Source organism: Coloeus monedula (assembly GCF_965178545.1).
Source record: "Coloeus monedula genome assembly, chromosome: 25".
In the NCBI taxonomy this organism is placed as follows: domain Eukaryota; kingdom Metazoa; phylum Chordata; class Aves; order Passeriformes; family Corvidae; genus Coloeus; species Coloeus monedula.
This window is the reverse complement of record NC_138805.1, coordinates 3,690,640-3,706,318: the sequence shown is the minus strand read 5'-3', so window position 1 is coordinate 3,706,318 and position 15,679 is coordinate 3,690,640. Positions and strand designations below refer to the sequence as shown.

The 15,679-nt window shown below is 49.0% G+C and overlaps 1 protein-coding gene across 1 annotated transcript; it reads right to left on the bottom strand.

Moving 5' to 3' along the window:
* Window positions 1-3,436: 3,436 nt before the first annotated feature.
* On the bottom strand, window positions 3,437-5,401 carry BSX (brain specific homeobox; the record flags this gene model as incomplete). Its single annotated transcript, XM_082296927.1, has 3 exons — window positions 3,437-3,682; window positions 4,101-4,297; window positions 5,134-5,401. 3 exons carry the CDS (start codon window positions 5,399-5,401, stop codon window positions 3,437-3,439), a joined length of 711 nt encoding a protein of 236 aa, XP_082153053.1.
* Between the last annotated feature and the right edge of the window lie 10,278 nt (window positions 5,402-15,679).

Below are 15,679 nucleotides of genomic sequence, written 5' to 3'. Positions count from 1 at the left end.
GTGCCCTCACGGGTAGAAAAGCCACCTGTGGGGTCAGGGTCACACATTTACACCCTCCTGCCTTTCCCAAGCACCGCTGTCCCTGCATTAATGCTGAGAGCGGCTGTCCCCACCCCAGGGCACGCCACCAGCGTCTCATCCAAGCTCTAGAAACAGATAAATCCAAGACCAACATCAGCCACTTTTTAAGCCAAGACCATCCAAGCAGGAGTTTGCAGCTAATTAAGGTGATGCTGTTTGTTGTTGTGACTAGGAGAGAGGAAAAGCTCCTCAGCATGGCCCACACCCGCAGAAGCTTCGCTTCAGGACATCAGTGATAAAAACAAAAATGCACTGAATCCATCAGTCGGCAGAGAGAAATGAGGAGAGGAAGATTAGAAAGGATTTCACATCATGCCCAGGTCGTTGCTGGGCTTGGCCGTGGGTTATTTACACCTTCCCCCCGGGGCTGAGCCCCCCCACATGTTTAACAGCAAGAAACTGCAAATTACTTGCTCTACAAGTGTCCTTACAACCCATATCTGATCTGCTTTTATGGAGCTCTGGCCACAGAATGAAAGAATTGGGGTTGGAACTGTTTTCCAGACTCATAAAAGTTCAAAATGTTGTAGGCAGCACGCGGGAAAACTCTCAAAATCAAAACAGAAAGCGAAGGTTCATGACAGGATTTTACCGACTGGGTTTTGATTTTCTATAATGACAACAACCAAAAAACCCATTAACTAATTAAGTGTTAAATTAATCACCAGAAAACAATTTCATTTCAGAAAAATTCACTGGAGAATTTTAATCAAAATCAATCTTCTTGAAAAATAGGAAATCCACCAATATTTCCTGTTTCCAGCAATTATTCCCTGCAAACCACTTCCACCCCAGCATTTCCCAAACGAGCATATTAAATATTTTTAAAAAATAAAAAGAGAGAGAGAGCAGCTCTAAATCTCTCCCCTACTCCTCAACCTTCTTGGAAAGAGCAAGAAAAATTCGGCTGCTGTCACAGAATAACTCAGGATGCACGAATAGAACCTCATTTCATTTATTCCAAGAGAAAAATCTCTGAAAGAAGGGAAAAAACCGCCTGCCCAGCCCTTCCTTTCTCCCAGGACCATCTCCATTCTCCAATAGCCTCTTCCCAAAACATTGCTGAGTCTGGAAATTACGCTTTTCCACCTCCAGCATTGCTCCCAGCTGGGCAGGAGCTGGCTGGTGACACAGGGAATTTCTCTGGCAGTGACTCTTTCCTTCAGCTGTCTCAGTTTCGGAGTTTTGAGCACTAAACTTTGTGGGATAAGCAGCCTGTTCCCAAATCTTCCTGTTCCCTTGCAAGGCTCAGGGATGGGGACATCCCTGGGCTGGGAACATTCCCGCTCTGCCTGTGTTTGTCACTGAGGGATCAGCGGGTGCAGTTTTTAATATGATTTGTAGCTTTAACTGTCAGCCAAGGTGCCTAAAACCGCCCAGAGGTGAAGATGGTGGCGGGGTTTGGTTTATTGATCAGCAGGAATACTTTGGGAAGGGAGCTCCTGGAGTGGTAGGGGAGACACAGCGGAGATTTGAGGGTTCTTTGAGTCATATTTTTGACCTTTTTTTATAGATCTGGCACCCTAGAGCAGAGCCAGGCCAGCCCTGAGCCACTCTCCACCCTGGCAACAGCAGTGGCAGACGTGGTCAAAAAAATGTTACCCCATAAATCTCGTGCAGAGCTTTTCTCTGCTATCATTTTTAGTGATTCCCGCTCAAACACACGCTCAGGGGAGGCTGACAACGAGCACAGAGCAAAATACTCCGGGGGCGACACAGGGAAAGTGTCAAATTTCCAGGTTTTCCAGTTCCCATCGCATCCCTGCCCACGGGAGTTGGGAGAAGGGAAGAGCCCCGGAGCTGGGAGCGGCATTTCCAGCCGGCTCTGCTTCAAACCACGCCGAGGTTTCAGGAGAAGAGCGGTTGCTTTGCCTTCTGAATCCTAATTTTTAGGGAGATGGGTGGCATTTTGTTGGTGGAAATTATTGTCCTGAAAGGATTTTTAAAGCCGAGCAGCTTTTCCTGGATAGATGGATGGGGATTTCCTCTACACACAACGCGTGATCTTTATTATTTTGCATGTGAAAAACAGAAGGGCAGACTCACAAAAAGGAAGCAAACGCACACATTTCAATCGTCTATATTTTATATATTAAACAGGAAAATTAAACGTTTTTCTCCTCACGAAACGACATGTCCCATGATCCAAAACGCCCTGAAAGTGCTAATAACGCCAGACAACCAAATGAAATTCCTGATAAAAACCAAAAAACAAGGTAATAAATTAAATAACCTAACGAGACACCGCCACGCCGCCGTGTTGCTGCTGCAGCGGGGGCTGCCAGGGAATATCTGAGCCAGCACAGCCCCCGCTCCAGGTTTTTACCGGGGAAATTCCCAATCCCACCATCTCCTCCCCGGAGATGCGGAGCCTCCGCCGCGCTCCCGGCGCATTTCCCAGCCAGCAGCTCAGCCCAAAACCAAAAATAAATTATAAAAATCTGAATTTACCTGGAAATGAACCCCATTTCCCTGACAGGAAGGTAAAGGCAAAGCGAGCGCGGGCGGGGGCTGCTCCAGCTGAGCGCGACACGGAGCGCAGGGAGAAGGGGGGAGATGCAGGCGGGGGGACAGGAGCCAAACGCGGGACCCGCTCCGGGGCTGTTTCAGAGCAAAAGGGAATTATCTGGGATCCACACCTGGAAGCCGGGCAGGAATCAGGCTGCCGACACTTCTGCAAGCTGTAGAAAATCCCTTTTTTCTGGCTGGGAGCGCCGTTTGCTCCGTGCAGCCGTGGCAGGATCGAGTTATTGGTGATGCTCCCCTTTCCCTTCCCCACAGCGGAATGAAATAAACCGGAATTTTTGCCTTACCTGTTTCTTCGAGGGCTTTTCTTACAATTCTTTTTATTTATGCACGTCTCGGAAGCTCTGCCCGACCTCCCGCACTGGGGATGGAGACGGCGAGCGTGGAAAGAGCGGCGAGGATTTAGGGATTTGGGGAATAAAGGGTGCAAGTCGCCCTGCCTGCCGCTCCCAGGAACCACAACATGCTGCCACGAGTATACATTTATTTTAAACCCGAGGAAAGTTCGGGGAACGAGGAAAAGTCCGACACTTTTCAGAGGAAAGGGGGAACCTAAAGCAAACTCGGTTTTACTCTCCCCGCACCAGATTTCCGAGCACAGCCCAGGCTGGGGGTGATGCTGGGGAGCACCGGCGGCACCGACGGGGTCCCGGCCCCCTCGGGGGCACCGCCACCTTCGCCCCGGGGAGGGGAGTGGGCTCCCCCCGCACCCACACCCCCTTCCCGAGCCGTGCCCCCCTTCCCTGTGCGCGTTCCCAAAGCTGGGGAGGCGGGGGCGCCCCGCGGGGCCGGGGCAGAGCCAAGGAGAGGCAGGAGAGCCCCGGCTCTCCTAGAGGCGGTGGGGGCCGGCGCTGATGTCCCCCTCCTCCAGGATGTCCACCTCGTCCTCGGGGTCCTGCAGCAGGAAGGGGCCGGGGGGGCCCTTGCGGGGCTCGGCGCCGGCCGGCTCGGGCAGCTCGGGCTCGGGGGAGCTCTGTTCCCGACTCTCCTCCCCGCCCGCCTGCTTCGGGTCGTCCTGCGTCTTCCGCAGCTGCTTTTTGTGCTTCATGCGGCGGTTCTGGAACCAGGTTTTCACCTGGAGAAGAGGAGGGAAAGGGGGAGAAAGATTGGAAAAAGAAGGGGGGAAAAAAGTAATAAAAATTAAAGGGAGAAAGATGCTGGATGGGATGGATGTGGGGATGCTGGAGGGGATGTGGGGATCCTGGAGGGGGTGGATGTGGGGATGCTGGAGGGGCTGTGGGGATGCTGGAGGGGATGTGGGGATCCTGGAGGGGATGTGGGGATGCTGGAGGGGATGTGGGGATGCTGGAGGGGATGTGGGGATGCTGGAGGGGATGTATGTGGGGATGCTGGAGGGGATGGATGTGGGGATGCTGGAAGTGATCCGGGGGATGCTGAATGGATGGGATGTGGGGACGCTCCTCGGGATGTGAGGACGCTGGACGGAATGAGGGGTGGGGACAGGTGCCAGAGCCAGTCCCTGCTGCCCGTACCTGGGTCTCGGAGAGGCTGAGGGCCGTGGCCAGCTCCACCCGCTCGGGCGTGGAGAGGTACCGCTGGATCTCAAACCTCTTCTCCAGGCCGGAGAGCTGCGAGTCGGAGAACACGGTGCGGGCTTTGCGGCGGCGGCAGTGCTTCCCGGGCAGCTCGGCGTGAGCGTGGTGCTGGAAAAGGGCTGGCACCGGCATTCCTGGGGGGACACACGGCGGAGACCCGCGCTGCTGTGGGGCAGGGAGATGGATCCGGGGGAACCCCCAGGAATGTCGGAGCTTTCCTGCGGCGGCTCGGGGTGGGCTCTCCCCCTGCCTCTTTTAATTTTTTGTTATTTTTTTCGTTTATTTCGTTTTTGAGGTCGATTTATTGGTTTGGGTTTGGGGATTTGGGGGTTTTGTTGTGCTGAAAACAGGAGGATTTCCCAAGCGCTTCCCCCCCGCCGAGCCCACCCCGGGAAGGTGAAGGGAGCCCGGGCAGCGCTGCCACCGGAGGGGACTCGAGGCTGGCGGGGACACCTGAACCCTCCCGGCGACGAAACCACAACGAAATGGGCATGGAAAAAACCGGGGGAGCCCTGGAAAAGGTTGGGAAGTGGGAAGCGATCCTGCACGGCCCCGCTGATACATGGCTTGGGAAACTTCGGGGGTTTTCTCCTTGCAGAGCAAAGAACGGGCCCCGGGACGGGAAGAGCCCCAGGATGAGGAAGAGGAGAGGCACAGCCCCAGCGCTGCTGCTGGAAGTGGAAAAGCGAAACCCGGTTGGACAACGCGAGGAAAAAGCGACGTTATCGGTCCCCCCAAAAAAAAGTGATTAAAAAAATAAATAAAATTAAAGGCAAAGAGAGGGAAACCCTCAAGGTTTCGGGCACCCGCTAACGAAGTGGCTGCCCCGGGGCGAGGGGCTCCTGCCCCGGGAGGTGCAGGAGGGGGATGTAGAAAGATGCCTGGCCATCCCAGAGCGGCTCTGTCACTCTTGTCCTCACCCCAGTCCCCACCTGGACGCCCCAAACTCGGCAGGCGCTGCCGCACTTACCCGAGGTGGTGAGGAAATAGGGGTGGTGGTGGTGATGCTCCGGCTTGTGCAGGGCGGGGTGCGGGTGAGGCGCCAGCAGGGTCGGGGTGGGCATCAGGGGGTACCCATAGTCCAAGAGGGGCACGCGGGAGGCCAAGGAGCCGGGGAAGTGCTCGGGGGGCACCTCCCGCAGGGGTTTGGGCTTGTGCAGCAGGATGTCCTCGATGAAGAACGAGGTGGGCCTGGCCGTCGAGACGGGGTGCACGGGCGATGTGAAGTTGAGGTTCATGGCGGCTCTGTGCCCCTCGGGCAGCGGGGAAGGGAGGGAGCCGCGCCGAGCTGCCGGAGGACAGAGAGGGGGCGGCCGGCTGCACCCCCGGGCCGCCAGAGAAGAAATGAAAGTAATGATGAAAATAAATAAATGCAATTGGGTTTTTTTTAAATCCGCAGTCAAAATAAATAAAGGTAATATTAAAAAAAAAAAAAAAAAAAAATCTATCCCCCAGCCAGAAATAAGCTGGTGGAGCCGGGGGAGGCGAGGCGGGCGGATCGGGGATGCGCGGGGCGCTGCGCGCCTTTGAGGCGCGGTGGGAAGGGGGATGCGCGCTGAGCCAATGGCGAGCGGGGGGGGGACGGGCCTGCCGGGCCACCCAAACCACCCCGGGGGCGAGGAGGGGGCGAGGAGCCTCTCCGGAGGAGCGCCGCAGCCGCGCAGCCTCCCCCGCGCACCGCTCCGCACCGAGCGCGGCGCTTGGGGCGTTTTCCCAAACACGGGGGGTATCTCCTTTTTTTCCCTTAAAAAAAAAAAAAAAAAAAGCCCAAACCAAAAAACTTGGGGCAAAAATAAACCAGCGGCTCTTTCCCACGCTCCGCTCCCAGCCTGTCCCCGCGCACGCAGCTTCGCCCTTCGCACTCAGGCTCTCATCCCGTCACGGTTTTGTTCCCATCCCTTCCCCGCTCTCTGTTGCGCCAACAATTTTAATTTGGGGTCTTTCCTCTGTTTTGTCTTTTTTTTTTTTTTTTTTTCCCCCCTTCCTCACCCCCTTAATCTGCACCATTCATTTCCCCGGAGTCAATTTGCTCAAATGAGGGTGATACACCACATCATAGCTGAGATAATTTCGGTTCGCATCTCGGAAAATTGCTCTAATTATTGATGTTAAACTCAGGGAAATTAAAAGAAGGCGCTTCTCCTTCATCTCCTGATTTTAAGCTCTAATTTGTTGAAATCGAGTTGTCATCACAATTCCAATCACTACCGTTAATAGTAAAAGTGTTCTAATAGAGCCAGAATTCGCACAACCCATGCTATTAGATAATTAAGAAAGATGTTAGAAAGACAAGTGCTAATCCTTGGGCACACGGACAGCGTTTCCATCTGATCCAGCAGGTAGAACAAATTAATTACCCGAATCAATTAGTCCTAAAAGTACAGTTCTCAGGGAAGTGCAAGCCATGCCTTCCATATGGATGAGCTGGTAAATGGTAAATAGATGAGGAAAAAGCTTTAAAAGAATAGAAACGGCAACCGTCGGGCTTTAATGAGTGTGCGGCCCGCGAGTTCTGCAGCCGTGCCGGCTCTTCCCCGCCAGCGCCGGCCACAGCCAAGGGGGCGGGGGACAGAGGTGGCTCCTTCAGCAGCTGCCAAAACTCGGGAAGAAGGGGACAGAGAGCTCCCCGTGCCACCAGGAAAAGCCACGGGAGCGTTTTGTGGCCTGTTGCAGCCACACCCACACTTTGTTTTGTGCCGTAGTGCCTGTCCTCACACACTTCAGCAGCGTATTATTTCTGCATGTTAAATATATAAGCATTTCTATCTTTATTTCTTGCGTTATATTTGTATTTACATCGTGCGTTATACTCATATATAATATGTATTTATATATATATATATATATTTTTTTTTTTTTTTATCCATACGGATGCTCGCCTGCCGAGTATGGATCAGCTACCCCGATGCAGGAAAGCAGAAGGAGCCCCCCAGGACTGGGGGAAAAGCTCTTCTCTCCCTCCTGTCCTCTCCTCTCCCTTTTTTTCCCCCTAGGAAAAAAAAAAAATAATTAATTAGATAGATAGATAGATAGATAAATAAATAGATAGATTTAAAAAAAAAAAATGGATAAAGGCAATAATTCTGTTGCAGTGGCCCCTCCTGAAATGACCATTAGGAGTTTTTGGCCCAAGGATTTAAAAATCCAACTTTCTCTGATGGAGCCAATGAGTCAATGAATTAAGAGTGATGAAACGGGGCTAATGCCCCCCTGTTAATGAGGAGTGTCTAAGCTGCTTCAGGGGCCATTTCATCAGCTGAGATGGCTCTGCCGGGGGGTGGGGGGCGGGCTGGGGCTTTACCCGGCACTCGGGGCGGGGGGGCTGGAATGTAGATGTGGGTATTTAAGGCAGAGCTGGAAGATTAAAGCTGTGTCACTTCAGCCAGGTTGGGTCACAGCGTTAGGACTCAGGCAAGAACATGGACAGGGGCTAGTTTTTGGAGTTCCTCTTTATTTAGGGGACAGATAAATGAGGCAGAGGGGAAAGAGGCTGTGTCTTGGTGTTAATTCGCAGCAAAACCCGTCCCCAAACTGTGCAGTGGCACTTCAGGCACGACAGCCTCTCCCTGCTGGTAATTTGGGGCAAGAAGCAGAGGGATAAACCCCGTCTGTGGAGAAAGGACAGGAGGGCAACTCCAGAAAGGGGGGACCTCTCCACTGCAGTCCTCACCTCCAGGGCGTTTTTTTAAATGTAACGTTTCACAGCTTTTTGTGAAGAAATGGTGTGCCAGGTGTGGCTGGCAGGGTCCCTCTTTGCCCCAAAAGTCTTTTACCTCTTTTTCCCCTTTTGTCCCTCTTCTGCAGGTCCCTGGGCTGACAGGGAGCCAGGATTATGGATCTCTTCCAGAGACCCCCAAACACTCCCAGCCCTGGCTGTGCCCTCCCTAGGACCAGCCCCTGGATCCTGGATTAGCCCTTTCTCCGGGCTGGACAGACACATGGACACGAGCAGAGGTTTTTCCCTCCACACCCCTTTCCTTTTGCTGCCAAACTCCAGCAGAACAGGCCCTGTGGAGGTGGTCCCACAGCAGAAACTGCCCCAAACCTGGGCAGAAGCTGAGCTCCTGCTGGGTTGAGGGGCACATCCAGGAGGGAAAAGCAGAGGGATCGGGATCAGGACAAGGCAGGGAGAAGCTGCAGCTTGAGCTGTTTTACTCACTGGGTGTTTGGGAGAAACCAGAGGGGAGGGCCAGAATTACCCCTCGATGCTGCACTTTTCCATCCCCCTCTGAACACGTTGGGGAACTCTGTAAATCTCAGCCTGGCAGCCCAAACACCTCAGAGCTCATGACTGACACCTAACCACAGCCACACTGCTGTGGAGTTTGTCTCTTGCTCCTTCCATGAAATAAAAATGATTTCTACAGGCTCCAAGAGCTTTATAAACTTGCTGGAAGTGATGCACGCCCTGTTTCTGATTTAATAACCCACGTGCTTTGCTTAGATAAACACCAGCCCATCATCACTTGCACACTTAAGATCATTTGAAGATATCACAGGGAGAATTTTGCCCAGGAAAACAGAAATGTATTTGACTTAAAACCTCGGGGGTCATTCCAAAGGTCAGTGCAGCTACACTGATGCTGGCAGCTTTATTTCAGCGTGCTGCATTAGGGATAAATTTGGTGTGGTTTAAAAATACAGGCACTTACCTTGCCGTGGCTCTTGAGGAGGTAAGGTAGCTCGGGAGCCCGGCCTTTTCATGCCTTTCAAGACCAATCTACTCCAAAAGGAAGGGTTAAATTAAAAACAGACAGCCTTGATAGGCTCAAAATGGGAGCCTGGCTGCAGCAGAGAGGGCTGAAGAGCCCAGGCTGGCAAGCCACACGCGTAACACGGAGACAGGGCTTTTGAACACAAAGCTTGGCTTAATGGAGAATGTTCCTTGCATGGTGCTTCAGGCTGAGCCACTTCCCATTCCAGAGTGCCTCTGCCACTGGGGAGAGGAAAAAACACTCCAGCCCCTCTCCCCATCTTCACCCTGTCTGCCTGTGCCTAAATCTGCCATTTCTCCACAGGTCTGCAAGCCCAGATTCAGCTGGCACCCAGCTCCGTGGAAAATCCAGGAGTGGGATGGATGTGTTGGTGATGAGGGATTTTATCAATTCAGCTCAGCTGAGATAAAGTGGGAACACCTGCAGTACCAGGTTGGGTCTGCACTGGAAACTTTGCTGGGATTTCAACATTGCCACAGAGAAGCAGGAGCTGAACTCCTCATGGGTCCCTTCCAGCTTGGGATAGTTGGTGATTCTGAGAATATTTAATGCTGGAAAGGCTCTGCTCTGCCCTGACAGCAGCTCAAGGAGAGCTCAGAGGATGGGTTTGAGGCTGTCTCAGGGCTGAGAGAGGGGAAATGAAGCTTCAAGGAGGAGTTTGCCTCCTAACCAGGGCTGGTGGCAGTGGAAGATCCACCCAGGTTTTCCAAGGATCATAATGCAACCACCCCTTGGCTTCTGCTGCCCCAAACCCCTGTCATTCCCCAGTCTGGCACTGTCCTTCATCTGTGCTGAGAGGAAGAAAGGCAGAATGAGAACTAGAGGGGAAATCAGCCTGGTGATTTTATCCCCAGACAATAAACACTCAGGTTAAAAGCCAGCTCTGTGTAATTCCGACAGAATCACTGAACCTACGCAGAAAAGCACAGCAATTGCAGGGCTAAAGTGCCAGGTGAAAAGCACAGGGGGATGGAAGTGCTGCTGATGGGAGAAGGTTTTGAGACAGGAAGGCACTTTTGAGGCTTCTATCCCACCGAGAACTGCAGGAATCTTGAGGATAAAAAGAGATGTGGCATCACTGACAGGCAAAGTGGAACTGAAAGCGTAAAACAACTGTAACTTCCTTACACAGCTCCCAAACTCAGCTGTCCACGGGTGGGCTCAGCAGGTTCATTCCCAAATCCAGAATTTTATCTCTGCACTGAAAATCTGCCTCATTATCTGATAACCCTGAGCGTTTTCTCAAGGCAGACAATGAAAGTGGCAACATTGACAGGTTTGATCGAAACACTTCCCTTAAAACAGTGACACTTATTAATTGAGACCTTTTTAATTACCTCATATTTGTTTTCAGCTTCAGCAGGGTGATCTGGACGTTCCCAAAATACAGTAGGATCTTTCTTTCTCCCCCACTTTCCCTCTTTCTTTCTTTTCTCTCTTTTCTCTCTTTCTTTTCTCTTTCTTTTCTCTCTCTCTCTTTCCCTCTTTCTCTCTTTCCCACCTTTCCCTTTTTCTTTCTTTTCTCTCTTTTCTCTTTCTTCTCTTTCTTTTCTCTCTTTTCTCTTTCTTTTCTCTCTCTCTTTCCCTCTTTCTCTCTTTCCCACTTTCCTTTTCTTTCTTTTCTCTCTTTTCTCTCTTTCTTTTCTCTTTTTCTCTCTTTCTTTTCTCTCTTTTCCTCTTTCTTTTCTCTTTCTTTCTCTCTTCTTTTCCTCTTTTCTCTTTCTTTCTCTCTTTCTCTATTTTCCCTTTCTCTTCAGAATGAGTCAGAAATTGGGAGGGAGGCTCAGAACTTTCCCTGGGACCTGCTTTCAATTATTCTCCTCTTCATTTGGTTCCCTATCAATTCCTCCTCCTCCTCGTGGGCCCAACCCTTGGGGCACTGCCGACTCCCTCGGGGCAGAGGCGATTATTTCACCCAGGACCATCTGTACTTTGGGATCTGGGCTAATCCTCTGCTCTCGAAAAAATCCATTCCTGCTGCTGTGGTCCCGCTTTGTTGTTGCCTTTAGCACATTAATGCTCCGTGGTTTGCTTTCATTCCAGCTGTGGAACAATCGGCTGCACAACTCCACCTTCTGATTCACTCTTTTTGCACTAATGGCTCAGGACCTCCCTTGTTTCCCCCATTTCGTGGTGTATGAGCCATGTACGTCCTTGCTTTTAACCTCTGGGGCGGGATAATCCTCCTTTTCCCTTTCTTGTCCATTCAACCTTTATTTTATTCCCATTGTTTTCCTCCTGTTCTCTGTGGCTTCCCTCTGATTATTTGCCACACTCTGCAGCTCCATGGAAAACCTCATGTGCCTTTTCCACTCACAGAAACCCTTGGAATATATGATCCCCAGTATAGACTAAGTGAGGAGTAACTTACACAAAAACCCACTGGAGCACCCAAACCTAAATGACACAAATACTTTGATCCCTTTTCGATCCTTTTTTTTTGCTTTCCAGCTTTAAAGTGTTTCGTTCTGAAGCCTTAAAAATAAAAAGCTGCGCTCCGAGGTCAGAGGGAGCTGTTATGAGCACCCAGCCTGACCTCACAGCTCCTGCACTCAACACACGGAAAGCATCCAACGGGTGCAATAAAAAACCAACTTTTCTAAGCCTTTAAATTATGAATATAATGAATAAACAACGAATATATGGAGGAAATGAGTGTTTGTAAATAGTGGAAGGAGCACATTTATCTCCACATCTCTGCAAAGCTCTCGTTTCTGGGTTTACATTTTGAGCGTTTCCCTTGAAAACCCCCAGTTATTCACAAACCCAACGCTCAGCTTTTGTAACCACAGCTCAGCCTCCAGTTGAAAGGTCAGTTCTAGTGGAAAGTGGATTTTAGAAATCACTTAAGACAAGCCTCAGTGCACTTGGCTTGGCTTTTCCTCCCAGTTTAAGCCCGCAGATTGTTGCATCACCTTCTGCACACAAATGTCACCACTTCCACCTGAGATGTTCGTGTGCCACCTGCACAGCGACACGAGCCCTCGTTGAAAGGGATTGTCCTTTATTGCAGGATAATTAAACCTTGTTCTCTTTCATGTTTGCCCCAAACAGATTGCAAAAGTAGTTCACCATAAACAAACAAACAAACAAACAAATAAATAAATAAATAAATCCCCTTTTTGATGATCAAAGGGGGAGATTGGTTCCATTACTTGCATTAGGCAGAGTTGGCTGTGCTGTGGCCTTCAGAATAAAGGCAGAAACGTACTTTAGAAAGATCTGAGTAACACACTTTACTCGAAACATTTCTGTATTATGTGGCTTCTTGACTGGTTCAGCTTCCTCTGTATCTGTGCACTTTATTTTAAGCACTCCAGAAGTGGATGACAAGTCTGGGGGGAAAAAAGGAAAAAAAAAAAAAAAAGAAAATAGAGAGAATCAAGTCAGCATCTCACAAATGCATCTTCAAATAATGCTTGAAAAGTGGAAATTGCATTTTGAAATGGCATTTTGTCCATTGCCAAGGTATTCAAAGCAAAGGGGTGGTGTCTAATGTTCAAAACACTTCCTCACATTGCTCAATATTTATTTTAAAAGGAAATATTAAAATGTTTTAGGTCATCTAAAAGAAGGAGTATTGCAGGTAGATACCTCATAAATTAATAATATTTACATCATTTTTCAAACCGATTCTCTTTAGTTCTGCAATGTTTGATTCAGCCCAGCTATTCCTGATATTTGATTTTAATATGATTTCCTGCTCAAAAAAAAATGTGGGGCTTCTACATCCCTCCCTAAATCTCCTCTTTCCAGAAGCCAGTTTCAGTCAAATTAATTGGATAATTAGCAACCTCAAATACACATTTTCCCCAGATTTTCCTGATGGAAGTGGGTGGATAAAAGGCTGGAAATCTCTGAAAATCACTGCAGTGACTTTGGAATTTCCTTTTAGAACTGGAGAAATGTGATAGAAAATCACACAGGCCTAAAAACCTGCTGGTTCCTTACTGATGGGAAGAAATTTGGGATTTTTAGGTCTTGACTGAACCCCCATCCACCTGGTATTTTTAGCAATGGGGCTTCCCAGTTCATAAATGTGTTTTCTGCTCTTCAAAGTCGATGTTGAGGATGCTCAGTGCACTGTAATCACCACGTTCAGCAATGCGAAAAAATGGGTTTCTGCCTCAATTTTGTTTTTTTTTTGACTTTGGGGGGACCCAGCCTTGGCCTTCAGGAGCCTTCACAAAAGAGTTTGCCAATGGTTATTGGAAAATGACGTGGAAAATTCAACCTACAAGCCAAGGGCCATAAGCTTGGAGGCAGGAAAACAGCAAAAAATATGGGCATCAAGAAATCATAGAAAGTGTTCTCCAGAATGCTGAGGGACTTTAGGCTTTTAGCAGCTTGTGCACCTTTCTCTCAGGCTCCCAAACAGAAGCTGTGTGTGTGAATTTCTGCCTGCCCGAGATCAGTCCTTGAGGCCCCAAACACCTACCAAAAAAAAGGAGAATTTTCCAGTTTGTATCCTCTGGCAAGCGCAATTTCACTCCCAACACACATTAAATTCATTTAGCCTAGTGCATTTTTAATAGACATTATTCATCTATTACCTTAATGAGCCTGTGGTGAAAGCATATTGCCTCCCAATTTTCACAAAAGCAGTGGAACACTGCTGCAGCTTTTCCCCCTTTTGCCTTCTAAGGCAGCAGCACGGAGGGGGGGAAGGAAAAAAAGCCATAGAGACAGATAAGGTTTTTATTCTGTGTCACAACACTACATTAAGAATAAAACCTTCCACTTAAACACTTAAATGAAAACATCGAGAAACTAATTTACCATTTGTAACCACATGATTTAAGTAGGAGCAGCTTCAATTTTCTTCCCATTTTCCTCATATTCAATGTGAGCCCACATTAGATTTCACTGGCTCAAATCACAACACTTAAAGCCACTTTCATTTTCTTTTTGATTAAATAATTGAAATTCCTGTCACTGCCTGCACTTTACTAGCACACAAATTTTCTGTGTAAAGATAAATACTCTTTTTTCTCCCTTTGCTGGCTGTAGGCTTTTTCTTTTTTTGGCTTTTCTTCCCCCCCCCCCCCCCCCCTCCCCAGTTTAATCTTAAAAGCAGGCAAGGTTTAGTTTATTGATGGTTCCATAAAATGGATCAGTACTCCATTCACCTATTTCGTGGAATTATACCGCTCCCATTAAGTGATTGTTTGGAGAAATTATGGAAAGCCATCTTCTCTAATTTAGCTGTCATCACTGGGAGGTTATTGCCATCCAATCCTAAAAGGACAGGAAGCCTGGTTCCTTCTCTGCTGCTCCCTCTGCCATCCATTAATGCCCCAAGCCTTGAGTTTTATTTAAGCATTTCTTTCAATCAGGGTAACAAGTTTTATTAATGCTCCTTAATAAGTTACTCCCACCAAATCCAAGCCTCTTTCCAGCTCTGGGAATGGCAGTGCTGGGATCACAAGGGAGGCTGGAAGGGCTTGGGAAAGGGAATTTCACAAATTCTGGGCTTCATGAAGGTTTCTGGATTGGACTGGGGAGCAAAACACCCTGCATGGGTCTGCTGGAGGATGGATTAATTCTGATAACAGGGTTAAGATTTGCGTACATTGGTGTCTCTGGGCTTCAGTTCCTTATATATGAAGCATAAATAAATATATTTCTATATATTTTACATAGATAGACAGAAATCGAGATTTAAACACATCAGAGGTGCTCTCTGCTTTCCACCATCAACCTCACAATTTAACTCAACGCTTTTCCCTCTGAGATGACACAAAATAATTGGTGCTGCCCGAAGCCTGCAGCAAAAAGCCTTCAGAAGGTGTCGAAGCGACTTTAGAGGCTCGGGAGTTCCTTGTCCTGTTTAAATGATAAAGGTTCCGACACACCCTGCCCTTCCCACCCAGGAAGGGATGGGTCTGACAGCCCAGCTCTGAATTTCCCTCCCCTGCCTGTCCCAAAATCCCAGGATTTTGAGCTGCTCTACGCCAGCAATGCCACCCTAATCTCGAGTTCCATTCCTCAGCACACAGCAACGCTCTCCTATTTCCTCACAAGGATTTTTGCAGTTCCCACAGAGCTGCTGACCTCACCCCCTCACCCAAGCACTGATGGCTCTGAAGTTTGTGCAGGGTTCTTTGAGAAGAATTTGTGAGCTTCAGAAGGAGTTTCCGGGTTTTCCAGTGAGATCCTGTCTGATTAAGTTTGTGTTAATCATCCTCAGGCAAAGCAATAAAGGCCACTTTAATTTTCATGTAACACACGAATCCATCCCACACGATTTAGAAGCCTTCCTGCCAGCGTTGACTGTGCATTGTCTGATGAAAAAAATATAAATTTACAAACAAAACCAAACTTCCAGAGGCAAATTAGCCCCACCTAAGTCAGGTCTGGAAGTCAGGGACCTTGCTGTGAAGGAGGCAACACACCAGGTCAGCCCAGCTTTTAATGCTGAAAGGAGCTCCAAGAAACAGAAGAAAATCATCTTTTCATGAGTGCCCCATCCCTTCCCCTCTAACTATTCACCCAGAGGACATTGTTAACATATAATAACTGGCCATGTCAGGATTAATTAAGCAACTCCTAATAAAGCAGATGCTGCTTTTGTGAGGCCAAAATGTGGGTGCAGGCACAGCCCAGCCCGGGCAGATATGATGCTAATTGAATCCTTGCTGGCAATTTTTCACCCCTAAATGCACAAGAAAGAGAAGGATCTTGGAGGCTCATCTGCTCAGCTCGGGCACAGGGAAAGGTTTTCAAGCCCAGTAAATGAGCAGCCTAATCCACGGGGATGGGCAGCAGGAGGGGCTCCCTGGAAAAAAAGCAACGCCCTCC